General features: G+C 33.3%; 2 protein-coding genes across 2 annotated transcripts; both read left to right on the top strand.

Moving 5' to 3' along the window:
- Positions 1–1701: 1701 nt before the first annotated feature.
- Positions 1702–2675, top strand: LOC110798281 (uncharacterized protein At1g15400-like). The gene has a single exon (XM_022003457.2). It carries the CDS (start codon positions 1924–1926, stop codon positions 2302–2304), a length of 381 nt encoding a protein of 126 aa, XP_021859149.1. The 5' UTR covers positions 1702–1923; the 3' UTR covers positions 2305–2675.
- Positions 2676–8663: 5988 nt separating this feature from the next.
- LOC110798295 (citrate synthase, mitochondrial) lies at positions 8664–16301 on the top strand. The gene is made up of 20 exons (XM_022003474.2): positions 8664–8778; positions 8941–8998; positions 9231–9293; positions 9770–9811; positions 10038–10103; positions 10431–10496; positions 10591–10704; positions 11441–11504; positions 11910–11992; positions 12262–12311; positions 12443–12520; positions 13027–13155; positions 13244–13286; positions 13512–13598; positions 13988–14089; positions 15194–15301; positions 15375–15425; positions 15555–15628; positions 15767–15818; positions 15917–16301. Exons 2-20 carry the CDS (start codon positions 8948–8950, stop codon positions 16007–16009), a joined length of 1416 nt encoding a protein of 471 aa, XP_021859166.1. The 5' UTR covers positions 8664–8778; positions 8941–8947; the 3' UTR covers positions 16010–16301.
- The last annotated feature ends 366 nt before the right edge of the window (positions 16302–16667 follow it).

Raw genomic sequence — 16667 nt, 5'->3', positions numbered from 1 at the left:
GGGGACAAAAAAATTTAGTGGGAAGAGAGACAATATAATAATTGTGGGGTCATTTCTAATTTAGAAGTGTAACAACTAATCTGTGACGGACGAAAAAGAAAAGTGTAACAACTAATCTGGGACGGAGGGAGTATAAATAACAAAAAAATTAACTTGTGTGATCTCATTCGATTCATTTCAATGTAATTTTTTTAAATATCAATTTTCTATAACTTTTACTAATGTACTAATTATCAAAGTATTGTATTGTATACCGCGGATAATAGAAAAGTGAGTAACAATATGGTCTTTGAATTTTTATGATGCCAAATTTCAATTTCTAAAATCAAAGCTCGATCAATAATGATATGGTTGGTTTTAAAAGTAAATTAACATTGCCCATAAAAGTTGTAGTAGTCAAACATGCATACGTAATTACATATATTCTTGGTTCATCGACTTGAAGTACCATTCAAACCATGCTTTGTTATGTCCTAAATACTAAGAGTTAGTCGTAACCAAATCAGAGAATGATAAACTTATTATAGAATTAGTATTTGACGTGTAGGGCTATCAAACTTAAAGTAAGCAAATTGAATATTAAGAAGAATTATATACATTTAAGGTAGTTAACTAGTTTTTAGGCCCGGGCGATGTCCCAGGTTACTACATTAATAACATTAACGTTTACTTATATATAAATTTTTGTAATGATCACATGAAACATGTAATAGATTAGTGGTAAAAGCTTTATTGTTTGAACTCAAGGTCATGAGTTCAAACCTTACACAAACCATGCTTTATGTAGACGAAGATTACATGGAGAGAACGACTAATAAGCATAGCGCCACGTGTCATGTAAACTTTCTTATAAACGCCGATAGAAATTAATGATATCTTCCCATAAGAGCTATTGCTTAATATCCTAAATATATTATTTTCTATATGAATACAAAAATTCTTATTTACACGTAGTGTTGTACACCGTCCACCGGAGTAAAAATTATCTACTTTTTAGTGATATATTTTTTCATTTTAATAAAAATTATTTCTTCAAAATCACTACTAATGTATAAAATTAATCTAACCCTTTAATATGTTTATCTATCAACTTTTTTTTATAATATAAAAGTTATTAAAAAAACTAGGTTAAATTTACAAAAAAAATGCATTTAAGTTATCATTGTGTACGCGCAAGACCTTTTGATATTAATATTATCTACGGAAATTTTATCACACTTATATATTTTCCTTTATTATTGCTGAGTAATATCTTATATCCTAACATAAATAAACGAACCAGACCAACCACGTAATACAAATAATTAATATTAGGAGATAACCAAGTGATTATTCAAAACCTAAGATCTAATACGTACTTAGTTACTTAATTACACAATATTAGAGTCATTAATTTTAACTTTTAATCTCGATAATAAAGTCTCATACTCCGTAATATTATTGGTGAAACTTTCTTAGTTTGATTTTAGGAAAATAGAACATTGTCAATATTGTGTAGTATTGAAAATTTTGGATTAGTAACCTATATATGGAAACAATTTATCTTAAAAGATACCTCTTTTTTTGAGCATCTTATTGTAAATTAAGATCTACCAAACTTTATCCTTAAAATATTATCCTTAAAATTTCAAACTTTTATCTCGGATATATCCTATTTTTAGATAAAATCCGTTATACAAAAACACTACATAGGTAATAAATAATAATAATAAATCATATATCCAAGTCCTATACTAATTCGACAACCCTTTAAATTATTCTATCCTCAAACCCCTTATAAGTAGAGATAAAGTCCACCTCCCTCCCACCAAAAAAGCCGGCATTACCCAAAAAAAAGAACAACAAATTCATTATCCTCAAAAAGATAACAAAAAACCAGAAGAGAGAGAAAATCAAACCTTCATCAATTCATCATCAATAATAATGGCGCAAGTAAGTTCTGGGTTACAAAGATCAGCAATTTCATTCAGACGTCAAGGTTCATCAGGCCTTGTTTGGGATGACCGTCTTGTATCAGGGGAAATTGCTCGTCCAAAAGATAGGTCTAAACCCAGATTTTATTCACAGGAATTAGCCCTACCAAACAGGGCACAACAACAAAAACAACAACAGCAACGGTCACGTGACTCACGTGCTCAAGATGATATTAACGTCAATGTTAAACCGATTAAGACCGGTCGATCAAATAATCAGAATGATGAACCGGCGTCTCCCCGGGTTAAGGGTTGTGGGTGTTGTCCTGCTCTAGGGAGAACTCCTCGGTCTGGGAGAACCGTCCGGTCTATTAAATCCCGGCCGAGGTAATTTCGGTATTTTCGGGTTTTTTTTTTTACGGTTTTTTTCATGAGTACCCATGTCCGTCTTCAAGGTGCGACATTGAGGATGAGTATCAAAAGTCAACGTGGTATCAATCTTTTTTTTATTCTTATTTTTTTTAGTTTATTTTTTTTAAGAATATAAAATTATTTCGTATGTTTTTCTTTTTGATATCTTATGATGAAGAGAAAAAGATTTTTATTTTTATTAAAGGTAGTTTGTTGATTTTTATTTTTTACGAATCGACCTTATAATTTTGGGTTGCATGGATGTAAATATTCGGACGTCTATGGGTTGTGAATATTTTCGAGTTTTATTTGGATGGTTAAATTTTATTTTATGGAATTTTTTTTTTCTAATTAATTGTATGATTTATTGTGAATGTAAATTTAAGTAATGCAATTATGGTTGTGGAATAGGTTGGATTTTTTTTTTTTTTTGGTGTTAGTAGGTTGGATTATTATTGTTATGCATTATTATGCATTCATGTAGATTAATTTAGGGTGAAGATTTCTCCCAGCCAACTTTTTTTCATCACCAAGCAAAGAGTACGTAGGTGCAAATAATAATGTCGATCAAGTACTCCTAATACATACTCCCTCTTCTGTTCTATAATGTTCCTCATGTTTACTATTCATATGGTCAAACTGTCAAAATTTTCGTAATTAATAGTATGATTAAGAGTATAAAGGTTAACTTGTGGGATATCATTGGATTCATTTTAATATAAATTTTCTACATATTAATTTTTATAATTTTTTACTCATACGAAATTAACGGTCAAAGTAGTGCATTGAAAAAGTGAGGAACATTATGGAACGGAGGGAGTATACGTTCACTGTTTGTGAGTGTGTTACATAGCTAAAAGGAACATTAGCTTACATTAAAGAACATGAATATATTTATTATTTTGCATAATACAAAAAAGCCAGATTCTTATACTCCCTCCATTTCTTTTTGTTTGTTACGTATTCCTTTTAGGGTGTTTCACAATGTTTGTTACGTGGGAGAATCTTTCCTTTTATAAACTTATTATACTATCATTTTTTGTGTCATCTTTTAATTTTCATTGGTCCAATTTTCATTAAATTTCTTTACAATTTCCCAAGTATGTTAAGTTATCAATCTTTGTGCTTTTCCATTATTGGTTCATTTTGATAAATAAATTAATCTTATTGGTTGTTGCAATGATTAGTGGATTAAGGTTTTACTTGAGTTTATTTTTTTAATAAAAAAAAAAAGAATCTTTATTATACATTAATAAACGTGCAAAAGTGTAAAAATTAACATCTCTAGCTTTTCTATTTTTTTGAGGGCTTTGTGAGACCTATCACAAGGTTCGAATTTGTGCACATATTTTTTTTAGTCGGATTTGGGTTGGACTTTTTCCGGACAAGACCGGTTCACGCGAGTCGGATTAGGATATGAATTGATATCCCTGTAGGCTATAGGTAATAACGTAAATGTAAAATATGAGTAAGAGTAAAGTGGATGTTTACTGTGTGAACACACCAAAACGTATGTGAACACATACTATAAAAGGAAATTGTGCAATTAATATGGAACTTACATATGCATAAAAGGAAAATGGTGCAAGTAAAAAAAGAAGCGCAAGAAGTATAAAATAACTCATTTCCGGACATCAAACAAAATCTTCGCTTAAGCGACTACGAATATTTTAAAAATAATTGACCAATTGTTTATAATATATTTGACTGAAATATTTCTCTCAAGTTACTGCATAATTAATAAATCTTGAACTCATTTAATCATCTAAATAAATAAATCTTAAACTTACTCATTTAATCATATGGTACGGAGTATGCGATTTACATCCTACTACGTATTACATACTTGATATGCTTGACAAACTAATTTGACCAGAATATTCGATATAATACGCTGATTTGACCCAAAAAAATATTGAGTAATTTTTTTATTTTTAATATAACGATTTAACTAAAATATAACCAAAATTCATTTTATCAAATTATTATGTCATATATTATTTTCATAATTTTTAAATAATTTTTTTCCATACATAAACAATTAATAATAAGGATGGAAACAAATTTTAAAATAAATTAGGAACTTTTTAGGAAAAAAAAAATTGGCGTAAAAACTTTGTACCGGGAAGTGATAGTCTTACTCCTAATGTGTGTTTTAGTATAATGTACTCCGTAATAGATAGATCACATGCAATGGAAAATCAAACCTCTCGCCCCACGGGCAACCAAGAAGCCAAGCCTAATGACTTATTTTTTAGATTAGTTACCTTTATTTGGGATAAATTGCATGTTAATATAAGGTGTAACACCCTGATAATTCCTTATATTTATAATTACCTTTTTCCGACCAATATAAAAGAATTACCAAGATATTACCGCCACCGAGATAACGACTAAGGCTATTTACCAGAATTACGCAGCGGAAATTAACTAACTTTCAAACACACTAAATAGTCAATGGTCGTAAGACAACTTGGAACCATCAAGGCCCAAAACCAACATTAAATAGTTTATAAAATCCATTAACTGTAGTTTAATAATTAAAGTAGTCATGACTATAAATAAAAATAGAGTTTATAAAAACGAGAGAAAAATAGTCACTCATCACTATTCCCATGATAACTTCTCCCGCAAGTTATCTCTACCAACCTGCTTATTGAAATCTACTCCCCAACAATGCAAGTGCAACGATGGATCATCATAGGGTCATTAAGGCGAAGACCATGACCGAAAGACATGAAGCACGAAGTCAGCGAAAACTGAGTACGAACAAGCTAGAATGAAATCCTAGTCTAACATGCTTCACTCAACAATAAAGATAATCTACATGCAAAAGCCATTCAAGTAAATCAATTAATCATGAAGACATACTCAAGACTTGACACGACTCTTAACTCACCGATTAATAAGAATTTAGCTTCGAACGGGTATTACACAAAACCACTGAGGGAAAACAAAACCACTGAGGGAAACTGAGGGTGTTGGGAGCCCACCAAGCACAAAATAAAATAGAGTCGGGCTTTCTACCGACAGTCGGACCATACCAACGGAATTCCTGCGCATTTTTAATAAGCGAATAACCAAAAGAATGAAACAACATATTGTATCATTCAAGGAGTACGAGTTTCTCCGACGCGACTCCCCCCATTGTTCATACTCAATGTATATACGTTCCAAGAGTTTTGAAGCTCATTCGGGTTACACTTTACGTTAATTAGTATGTTATGTTCATGACTCAACCCAAAGGCATAACTCACAAGTAATTCAACAATTACACAAATAAATGATTAAACAATGACACTTCATTTTAATCCTTTAGGACTTGTGATCAAACATAGGACTCAAGTGAATTTACTCCATTGTTCCTTCTCAAAAACACTGTTTGAGATAACCCGACATTGCCTGTTTACAAGCGGGGTGTGCCCTTAGCACGAATAGTCCTTAGTTCAATTCACATAAACTTCTTAAATGTATTCTACACTTGCGGTGAAATAAACGATGCACTGAGGTAATATTCAATAGACTCATTGTATGCTAGACATCCCGTACTATAGCATAATCATAATAACTTGCATGCGAACACTCATACATGCATAATAATTTGAACAACATGCTTGACATAATTCAACGATTACAAAAGTCCATAACATGATAGTTCAACATAATCTATAAAGGATTAATCAATCCATAACATGCTCATTCACATAGATTCAATCACAATTCACAACCCTCACATGCTTAATTGTTTACACATCAAACATGAATTCACAACACTTAAGTTCACATGATTCACAATCAATATACTTCATAAAGTCCTCATGGGATGGGTGGTCACCCTAGTCTTGTACGTACCTGGAATACCTAAGTACGGGGGCCACTGTGCGAATCACAACTCAAGCTAGAAATCAACTCCTATAAACACAAAGGAGAAACTTAATTATTATTCATGTTTACTAAATTTCCAGCAACTATTTAAGAATCTAAAACCCTTGGTTTATTTAGAAATTAATCGTTATTTGTTAATTTAATAGTCTCAAATAGTCAACTCAAGTCCTAGCATAAAAACATTGACTTTTTTGGCCTTAAAATCATTAAAAATCAACACTTTAAGCTTTATAATAAATCTGAAAATTTAAGTTGATTCCCATAATTTAAATCGTCATTAAATTATGTGAATCAATTGCTTGAATAATAGGAGTTAAATCCTACTAATAGGTCATTAATAAAACCATGTTTTGACCTTAAAAAAATTGACACTTTAATTAATCATTAAATCTGAAAATTATAATTCTTTTGAATTAAAATCAATCTCATCAATTCAAATACGAAATATTAAAACACGGTGTTCACAACCGTTCCCAGCAATTTAAATAATCCAAAACAATTAAATAATCGTACTTAAATAATTTAAAAATGAAATTGGAAAAGTTAAAAGTATTCGGAGATTAACAACAACAACAACAACAACACACACACGCAACAATGAGGTGTTGCGTGTGGGGCAGCGACGCGAGACACAACAGCAGCAGCACAAAGCAACATCAGCCATAACACGAGTACGCATGGGCGAGGTGCGCGCTGCGGGCAGGCGAGGGCGAGGGTGTGCGCTGCGGGCAGGCAAGGGGTGTGCGCTGTGGACGAGGGCTTGGCGCAGGGGTGTGCGCTGCTTGGAGCGACGAGAGCGAGAGGGAGTGAGGGTGAGGGTGAGGGTGCGCACACAAAGCAACACACGAGGCCGGGGCTGGCAGCGAGCAAAGGCAACGCTCGTTGCCTTGGGGCCGAAGGAAAGGGAAGACGAAAGAGAAGGAGAGAGAGGGAGAGAGATTGCTGAAAATTTTAAGTGGGGATTTAATGAGGGGAAGAGGGTATTTATAGTTTTTCCTTCCCTCATGGGCTAGGTTTTAGGATTTTAGGTTGGGCTTGCTTACGGACTTAATTAGAATTAACTCATTGCAAGCCTTGTTGGGTTTGATCATGAAATTGGACTGAGCTTAGATTAAAATTAAATTCGTTTTCAAAATATGACCCAACGATTCCCGATTAAATAAATTCGTTGAATTTATTTAATAAAAATCCGGTTTTCGTAAATAATTAATAATTAAATTATTTAAAAATAAAATACATTTAATTCTCATTAAATGCAATTAAATTCGTAAAATCTTTATAAATACAATAAAATATATTTATAAATTACGAAAAATACGAGGTATTACATAAGGTTAATTACCGATTATTGGAAGTAAATCATTATTGGTGGACTCTTTGGATGGAAACCTTTGATGGTAGTCCTAGCAAAAATAATACTCCGTAAAAGAGATAATGGTAATTATTAGGACCGGCTTACAATTACATTAAAATATATAGCACTACCAGAGTGCAAGCTCATTATCGGAGACAAAAGAAATTAAGTGGCTTGCAAGTTGTTGTAGCACAAACAATTAAGCTACAAGCTTGACTGAAAAAACTCCATTAAAAATGTGACACAAATACAAAATTTGTTTTATATATTTATTTTTCTAGCATAACCATTGGAGCACCTTGTAGCTAAAAATCATAATAACTTAAAAATTTGATGTCATTAGTCAAACTTGATACCTTGTAGCTTGCCCAATGCCCATTAAAGATGCTTTAATAGGTAATGATTCCATAAACTACACAGATAATTCAAAATCACGGACATTATTACATCTACCCACTGGGTAGACAACCCACTACTAATAGAACATTAAAAGACAATTAATAAAGCTGATGTGAATTCCACTGCCACTACTCTCTATTAGTGGTGGATAGTTTATTCGAGGATAGATAAAGTTTTTTTCCCCCAAAATCACTAATCCATTAAAAATAGTTACTACAAAAAGGTTCCTTATAAAAATCATTCTAGTGTCTTTGTTAATCAACAAAAGGCCGCGGCAAATGCAGAGTTGACTTGACTATTCCGAGCACAATAAGCTGTAATGCTGTATAGCCCAATATACTACTCCCTCCGTCTCGGAATACTCGACTCGGTTTGACCGGCACAGAGTTTAAGGGACTTGAATTGACTTATTTAATTTAATAGGTAGTAGTTGATATAGTGGGGTATTATTTTAATGTAGTTAGTGGGAGGTGGGTTAAGAGGTGGGGTTGGGGGAGGGTAGGGGTTGAATTTTTAATTATTTTTGTATGGAGTAGGGGGTAGGTGGTAGGTGGTAGGTGGGTTAATAGGGGTGGAGTGAGAAATAATATAATATTGTTAGAATATTTTCATTTTTAGAAACAAGTCATGTATTAAGGGACGACCCGATAAGGAAAGCAGGTCAAGTATTCCGGGACGAAGGGAGTAATTTTAATTAGCTACCAACACCGCGCACACCAACACTTTTTGCCTATCGTTCCTCTCACTGAGTCGATCATTCTTGACTCGTTCGAACCTCCTCTTCCTCCTCCATTTCTCTGATTTCTCCTAACCAAGGTAATTCTCCCTCTCTCTTCTTCCATTGATTAATGCTACTACTCCAGTTTTGTAGTTTCTTCAATTCGATTTGATTTTCCTGTGATTGCATTTATTTTTCCAAATTATGAACTTTTTTGGTTCTTAATTTCGCGAATTTTTGTTTTATTTTTGGTTTGGTAGGTTGATCATGTCGTTTTTCCGAGGTCTTTCAAATCTCTCCAAGCTTCGTTCTCGAGTTGTAAGTTTTTGTTTTGTTGTTGCAATTTTGTTGTTTGATTTTATGTAATTCACCGTTTGAATTGATTTTATTACGTTTTCAGTAAGTTAATAATGTTCGAAATGGTTGTGATTCCTAACATCCAGACAGTTGTACGATTTCAATGTGATAGTCTAGGATTTTGGATTTGCAATGTTTTTCAAAATTTGCTTCTATGTTAGTATAATTTTACCTGAATGAATTTTGCTTGCAGGGTGAACAATCATGTTTAAGCAGTTCCGTCAGATGGATTCAGATGCAAAGTTCATCTAGCCTTGTAAATTCTATCTCCTTCGATTTTATTATTATTTACCTCTACTGATAATCGAAGAAAAATAGCATCATTTCACTGAGATATTGCCTTTTGTGACCCATTATATTAGTATTGAAATAGTAAAGTAGTATTTTAGCTAAATGATGTTTGCATAAGCTTAATTAAAAGATGAGCTTTCCATTTTTCCTGTTTCCTTTTGTAAAGAGGGGGAAAGGCCAAAAGGTCAACATTTTACAGTCTGTTGAGTGTGTTTAGAATTTTGAGGAGTTATAGGAAGTAAATTAAGAAATGTGAAGTGAGCACATTGTGATTTAGGTTAGAGAAAAATGCCGCGGTTGGTTTTCAACTTAAGCGTACCAAAGGGAGGAGAAGTTGAACATGAATATTCAATCATCAAGTCTGCTGTGTAACATTTTTTATCAACTGTTTGTTGTGTTTATATTGTTGCGGCTTGTTAATGATTTTTATGTGATTGACAGGACCTTCGTTCCGAGTTACAAGAATTGATTCCTGAACAACAGGTATGTTTGCTTACTTTATACTCTGTATCTTTCCATTTCCAACGATATTTGTACAATTTAGTTATTTCTCAAATGCCTAGATATAATGAAGATTGGAGCTATTAATTGAATAGAAAATGGACTTTTAACATTTTGTTAGAATTCAATTTTGAGTATTTGCAATCATGTAGTCCACATTCATGATTCTTTCTGTGGTCTTGATGGCCTTTTCCTTTTTTTCTTGTAGGAACGGCTGAAGAAGATAAAGAAAGAATATGGAACCGTCCAGCTTGGAAACATTACTGTTGACATGGTATTAGCATATCTTTAATCTGCATTCTTATTTTTTTATCGCCATCTATTATTCGTTGAAACAATAACATAGATTTATCAAGCTTTGCTACATCTCTTGTAAGTTTTTAAGGATCTTGCACAAGTATCTTACCTCGTATATACATTTGAGGTGTCAGGATACTTTTCTGGCACGGGGTTGACTACAGTGAAGTATTAACAAAGATAATCATGTTTCCGTAGGTCATAGACATAGACACATAGTACTATACCCGCATATCTTCTCTTTTAGCCTATGTATTTTACCACCATTATGGTGTCTCTTTCTCATACTTAAGTAATGTAATAGGTATTGGGCGGAATGAGAGGAATGACTGGTTTACTTTGGGAAACTTCCTTACTTGACCCAGAAGAGGTATAGTACTTCTCATTGCTTTCCAAATGTAAATTCCCTTTGGTTGAAAATAAATACATGTTAATTTGTTACATTGATGGTGATTTTTTTTTAGGGCATTCGGTTTAGGGGCTTGTCTATACCTGAGTGTCAGAAACTTTTACCTGCTGCAAGTCCAGGTGGAGAGCCATTGCCTGAAAGTCTTCTTTGGCTTCTTTTAACCGGAAAGGTAATATTTTATCTTACACATACAGGCTTCAGGCTATGTTTCTTTTGGTATTCCATTTTTTGAAATAATTGTTGGTTTTTTTGGGCTTAGTTTTGTTCTTTTCTCTCACCAAAGTGTTGCATAATGGAACCTTAAGATCTCGAAGTATAAGCTTTGCCTCAAAGTTTGTCTCACTCTGTTTAAAGAAAGTTACTCTTGCCATTTGGCTGAACATTTTAGACTGAAATTTCAAGAATGTAATGTGATCTTAAGATTCCTGTTTGAATGTGGAAAAAGGCTGATTTTGTGTTATGTCCAAACATCTCTGAAGATTTTAAATTTGTATTTTGGATATCATTTGCGACACATTAAACTCTGAAAACAACCTGTTGAAAAGTTTAAATGTTGGTTTCCAATTGGTGTCCTCACAAATGTAGAAAGGGATGTTGCTAACTTGTTCTTCATGATTGAGGTGAGAATTATTTTTTAGAGATGGAATCTAATACGGGAATACCTTGGAATTTATGCTGTAATCTATAAGAAATGGTTGTCACATGTTCTGTCATCCATGGGCATAGGTCTTAATCTACAAAGCTAGCAGAATGTTAGGGGATGAGATGAGTCGACTATGTTGCCTTTTTTTTGATGCAGCCATACCTTAATGTCTGTCAAAGTCTTGTTTCCTCTTGTCATATGTTAAATTTTGGCTAATTTGTGTAATTGCATTATTATCAATTTTGCCTTTTTATTGATTTAGGTTCCGAACAAAGAGCAAGTAGATGCTTTATCAGCAGAGTTGCGGGAACGTGCTTCAATCCCAGGTTCTTCACTCATAATAATATTTTTCCAATCAATCTTTGCGTCTACTTTATAGATATATTATTCCTATATCCCTATGCATGTATACTTTTTGTTTGCCTCAGCTTTATCGTTTGTCTGCTAAAACAACATTTCATTTTTTTGTTTTCATCAACTGATATGGGAGGGAGTTTACTTTTCCAAAACTAGTGGTGGTCCATGGTGGCCGATTATTTTCTCTCTATATACATACGAAGTATATTTTATTTTATTTTCTGTTTTTTTGCTTTCGTTATCAATAAGATGTGTTATCAATGTTGAGAAAACCTTTCTGGTTCTATTACTGCTACTAGTGTGCTTAATCCCATTTTGATTACAAATGAACTTTTAGTATTGAGTTTTGAGTTATAAATCTGTTGTAATTGCAGACTATGTGTACAAAACAATTGATGCCCTACCAATTACTGCTCACCCAATGACCCAGTTTTCTACCGGTGTTATGGCCCTTCAGGTATGTGTATACAGTTCCCCTTCCCCTCTTATTTTGTTTTACATATTAGCTGTATTTTTGCGTGTTCCTGATTGGTGCCTCTTGCTGGTTCTCGTGGCATTGCTGTTATTATGTAAAATTTACTTCTAGATGATATTCTTGTAACCCATTACTTTACCGTACTTTATCTTCTCTTTTATCCCTTTCTTGACGTGACTGTTGTAAATATGTAATCCTGTTGAACACACACACAAAATTGCTACTAATATGTACAATTTTTTTCCCTTAAGGTTCAAAGCGAATTTCAGAGGGCCTATGAAAAAGGGATCCATAAATCAAAGTGAGTTATTACTTTATTATGGTCGTAGCTTCCATGTAAAAAAAATTACTTAATCGTGGTCGTACTTTATCTGTCTTGTAGTTTCTTGACTTCTTTAATCTAGCAAAAACTAAGGGTGATTTGGATTCCAGGTTCTGGGAGCCGACATATGAGGACTGCCTTAATTTGATCGCTCAAGTTCCTGTGGTTGCAGCTTATATCTATCGTAGGTCAGTAAACCTTTCATTAGTTTTCAAAGATAGTGTTTTACACTTTTACCAGCTTTTGGTGTTGATTTAAACTCTATGATTTCCTTAAAGATTTGGTAACTTTTATCCTTCAACCAAAACTCACGAAGCCTCATTTAAATCCATTATTGGTAACCCCCCTCCCTCCATTAAAAGATGAAGAAAGAAAACAAAGGGAAATCTCAAACAAAGATATAAAAAAGGGTTTAGGTGATTTACTAATTTAGAAGTGAGTGTCTAGTACACGCTTTTACATATTACAATGGCTCCTCAAAAGGATGGTGAAGGCACACAGATAATTAGATAGGAACTGTAAGGATTGGTCTTGCCTCTTGCACTCATGCTGCCTATTCATTGTCTATTAGTACATAACTCCATACGTGCAGCTCAATATAGTGTGAAGGTTTTGTTAGTCATGCAGCTGGTCACTGTTTTATTGGCGTATGAGTTGGCTGATTATTGTTTTATCTTTTATTTTTCCTTTGAAGGATGTATAAGAATGGACAGATTATACCACTGGATGACTCTCTTGATTATGGTGCAAATTTCGCTCACATGTTGGGATTTGATAGCTCTCAGATGCTCGAACTGATGCGGCTTTATGTCACAATTCACAGGTAGACATTGGTCAGAAATCAGAATGTTAAGAAAAGACATGTATCATTACTTATAATTGAAGTATAATGTTTTTCTCTTATTCTGCAGTGATCATGAAGGTGGAAATGTTAGCGCACACACTGGCCATTTGGTATACTTTCTGAAAAATTAGCTTTCTTCATCCTCAGCTTTCAGTTAGTTTGCTTTTACAATTGTGGGGTTCTTTACTTCTTTGGAGTTCATGCTATAGATAAAACAATAATAATGATAACAATTATTAAAATATTGATAATAATTAAGGAAGTGTTGTGACTTACAAGCATCTTATGCATTATGCTTGAACATTGGAGTTCTGATCATTTTTACCAAAATATAGGTGGGTAGTGCACTTTCAGATCCTTATCTTTCATTCGCAGCTGCGTTAAACGGGTTAGCTGGCCCACTCCATGGATTAGCAAACCAGGTATAATATTTTACCACATTTTTTTGGTTAAGTGGTTGATCTTACATGCTAAAACATCATTTTACTTTTTTCCCCTACTTTTGATGTGAAGCTTCATTGCTTCTGTATCCTCTTGTAGTCTTTCCCTTACTTGAGGGCACGAACTTGAACTTCTACAAGCCTGCAACTTAAAAGTCGTTGCAGATTTTTTTTTAATCACTTTTTCGGTATTTTTATTATGATTGAAAGAATTCAACAAGCTGTTTAATCCCAAAATCTCTTCGTTGGTAATGGTGGTTGCTTATTCTCGTATATATTATTTCCTTGTCTTATTTTACTTAGTCTTGTTGCCTTAGTGGCCTGAAAATGGTGGTGGTCTGCTTTTCATGTTTGACTTATTATTTTGTCAGGAAGTCCTGCTGTGGATTAAGTCGGTTGTTGATGAATGTGGAGAGAACATCTCGACTGAGCAGTTGAAAGAATATGTTTGGAAGACACTTAACAGTGGCAAGGTAAGTCGCTAAATCATTGGTGTGATTAATAGTGACTGTTTTCGAACAATAAACTACCAACTAGCATAAGCTACTCTCATTGTACTTTTTGAGTTACCCTAAAAAAAAATAAAGGAATTGCACCCACTTCTTTCCTTCTAATTGCTTCTTGTTTTCATGTACTCAGGTCTTCCTTTTTTTAATTTTTTTTTTCAGCAGTGGGAGGGGCTTCTTTTGTTTCTACTTGCTAGCATATATGTTCTTTAGTATATCAAATTACCATATAAAAACTTCCTTCATTTCTCAAATCATGCGTGTCCCCCACCCTCTATCCTCATGTGACAAGTTGACAATTACAGTTCTGATGGGAATATTGTGCCGCGTTACAATTGTAGAAACAATGACATGTTAGCTGGGTGATTGAGGGGGAGTTATCGTATGCATCAAATGTAAATTAAGTCATGTTAGAAATGGACAATCTTGCAGCAATAAATATGGGCACATTATCCTTAAGACGTTGCAGATATTGGTAGAATGCTCTATTCTGTGACGAGGTGTGGTTCGTGTGGCTGTGAATATAAAATTGTTTGAAAGTTGGTTTGAAAGTTGGATATCAAATAAATTAGAATTGTTACAATAATTTGGAGACACATCGAACAATACGACACCTAACACTTGAGTGTGTTGGTGGAGTGACTATTACGCTATAGTAGCCGTCTTATACTTCCTCCTTGTAGGCAAGAGAATAATAGGAATGCAAACTTGGAGCCTTTTGGTTGTGGTTGTAATAGATACTCCCATTTGTCGAAGTGTCTGTAAATTTGGGATACTCACGTATATGTGCTCTCAATTATTTGTAACTTTTTATATGCCTCAGAAGTTGTTCATACAACAGTGATAATTTTCTGATGTTGGACCTCAATGAAATTAATTAAATGAAAATTTGAACTTATTTGACTTTATAGCTTCTGAAATTTCTGATGAGTTTTTTGTGATTTTCTTGTAAACTATAACCTGAACCGTGAACTTTTTTTTTGTGATATTCATGCTAACTTTGGTTGGAAATCTTAAGGTTATACAAAATATATGGATGATTGATTTTTATGTAAACTTTTGAATTTATAGGTTGTACCTGGATACGGCCATGGAGTTTTGCGGAAGACAGATCCAAGATACTCATGTCAGAGAGAATTCGCGTTGAAGCACTTACCTAACGACCCACTTTTTCAATTGGTATTTTCTGAAAGATTACACTCTTTTACTTTTTAGCTTAACTTTTCAGATAATTAACTAAATATTTTTACAGGTATCGAAGTTGTACGAAGTAGTGCCTTCTATTCTACTAGAACTTGGAAAGGTATATTATTTTGGTTAACCATTCTTATTTTCTACAACGTGTTGGTCATGCTGATTATTTTAGAATCACAAGTTTTTTCTTTGAAAAAAATTAGAGAAAATTATTGATGTTTTTTTTTGAATAATATAGGTCAAAAATCCATGGCCAAATGTTGACGCTCACAGTGGAGTTCTGTTGAACCACTATGGTTTGACAGAAGCCAGGTAATTTTCATTTCTTATTTTATATTCCAATTTTTTATATCACTCGTTAGTAATGCAACAAAATATCTTCTTTCTTCTTTTATATTCCAATTTTTTATATCACTCTTTAGTAATGCAACAAAATATCTTCTTTGACAGATACTACACAGTATTGTTTGGGGTATCAAGGAGTCTTGGCATTTGCTCACAGGTTTTGTTCATATTTATTTTCGTAACTTTTCATTAAATTTTTTTCGTTGTTTTTTTTGGTAAATTTTTGTAACTTGTTGCATTTACCTCCTCCCGCAGCTAATATGGGACCGAGCTCTTGGCTTGCCACTAGAAAGGCCAAAGAGTGTGACGATGGAATGGGTTGAAAAGTTTTGTAAGAAAGGAGCGTAATACCGATGGCATATTTAGCTTGCCACTAGAGACATGACAATGAAATGTCTGGAAAAGTTTTATAAGAAAGGAGCATAATACTATTGGCATATAGCTTGTTATTATTCTTGATGAAGTTTTGATTAATCATTCAATGGGAATACTATTCCTTTTGGATATATAAGGGTAGTGAGGAATTTTGTATTCTCTAGGTTTTGCAACAAGTGTTGCGTTTTGTATCCTCATTTACAGATATTTTTGTGTTATCATGTTATTGTATGTATTCTCCTGAAGTGTAATTGTGTTTGGCTAATTTCCCGGTTCTGCTAACTCAACCATGTAATTCATGTGAATGATGGATTATACGTCTTATTTTTTTTGATCTCATTTTTTGCAAGGAGAATGACAGCGGAAACGTATATATATACTTCCTCCATCTTTTAATACTCGCAACGTTTGTTAGTTTTACGCATGCCGATGCACAACTTTGATCATTTATATCTTAAATTCTCTTTATGCAAAAATTATAAAAGTTGATATTTTGAAAATACACATTGAGACGAATCTAATAAAATCCCACATTACTATGTTTTATCTTATATAAAAAACACTACGAATAGTCAAAGTAGATTATATGAATAGTGGCAAAAGTCCAAACGTTGCAAGTATTAAAAGACGG

This window comes from Spinacia oleracea, chromosome 4 (genome assembly GCF_020520425.1).
Source record: "Spinacia oleracea cultivar Varoflay chromosome 4, BTI_SOV_V1, whole genome shotgun sequence".
Taxonomy (NCBI): Eukaryota; Viridiplantae; Streptophyta; class Magnoliopsida; order Caryophyllales; family Amaranthaceae; genus Spinacia; species Spinacia oleracea.
Note: the sequence above shows the minus strand (reverse complement) of the source record. Positions and strands in the feature narration are given on the sequence as shown.

Excerpts from the sequence above, each read along its gene's own strand:
- LOC110798281 (XM_022003457.2), top strand. The coding sequence starts at position 1,924 with ATGGCGCAAGTAAGTTCTGGGTTACAAAGATCAGCAATTTCATTCAGA.
- LOC110798295 (XM_022003474.2), top strand. The coding sequence starts at position 8,948 with ATGTCGTTTTTCCGAGGTCTTTCAAATCTCTCCAAGCTTCGTTCTCGA. Across the intron at positions 14,090-15,193 it reads AGACACTTAACAGTGGCAAG|GTTGTACCTGGATACGGCCA; the intron begins GTAAGTCGCTAA and ends TTGAATTTATAG. Across the intron at positions 15,426-15,554 it reads TTCTACTAGAACTTGGAAAG|GTCAAAAATCCATGGCCAAA; the intron begins GTATATTATTTT and ends TGAATAATATAG.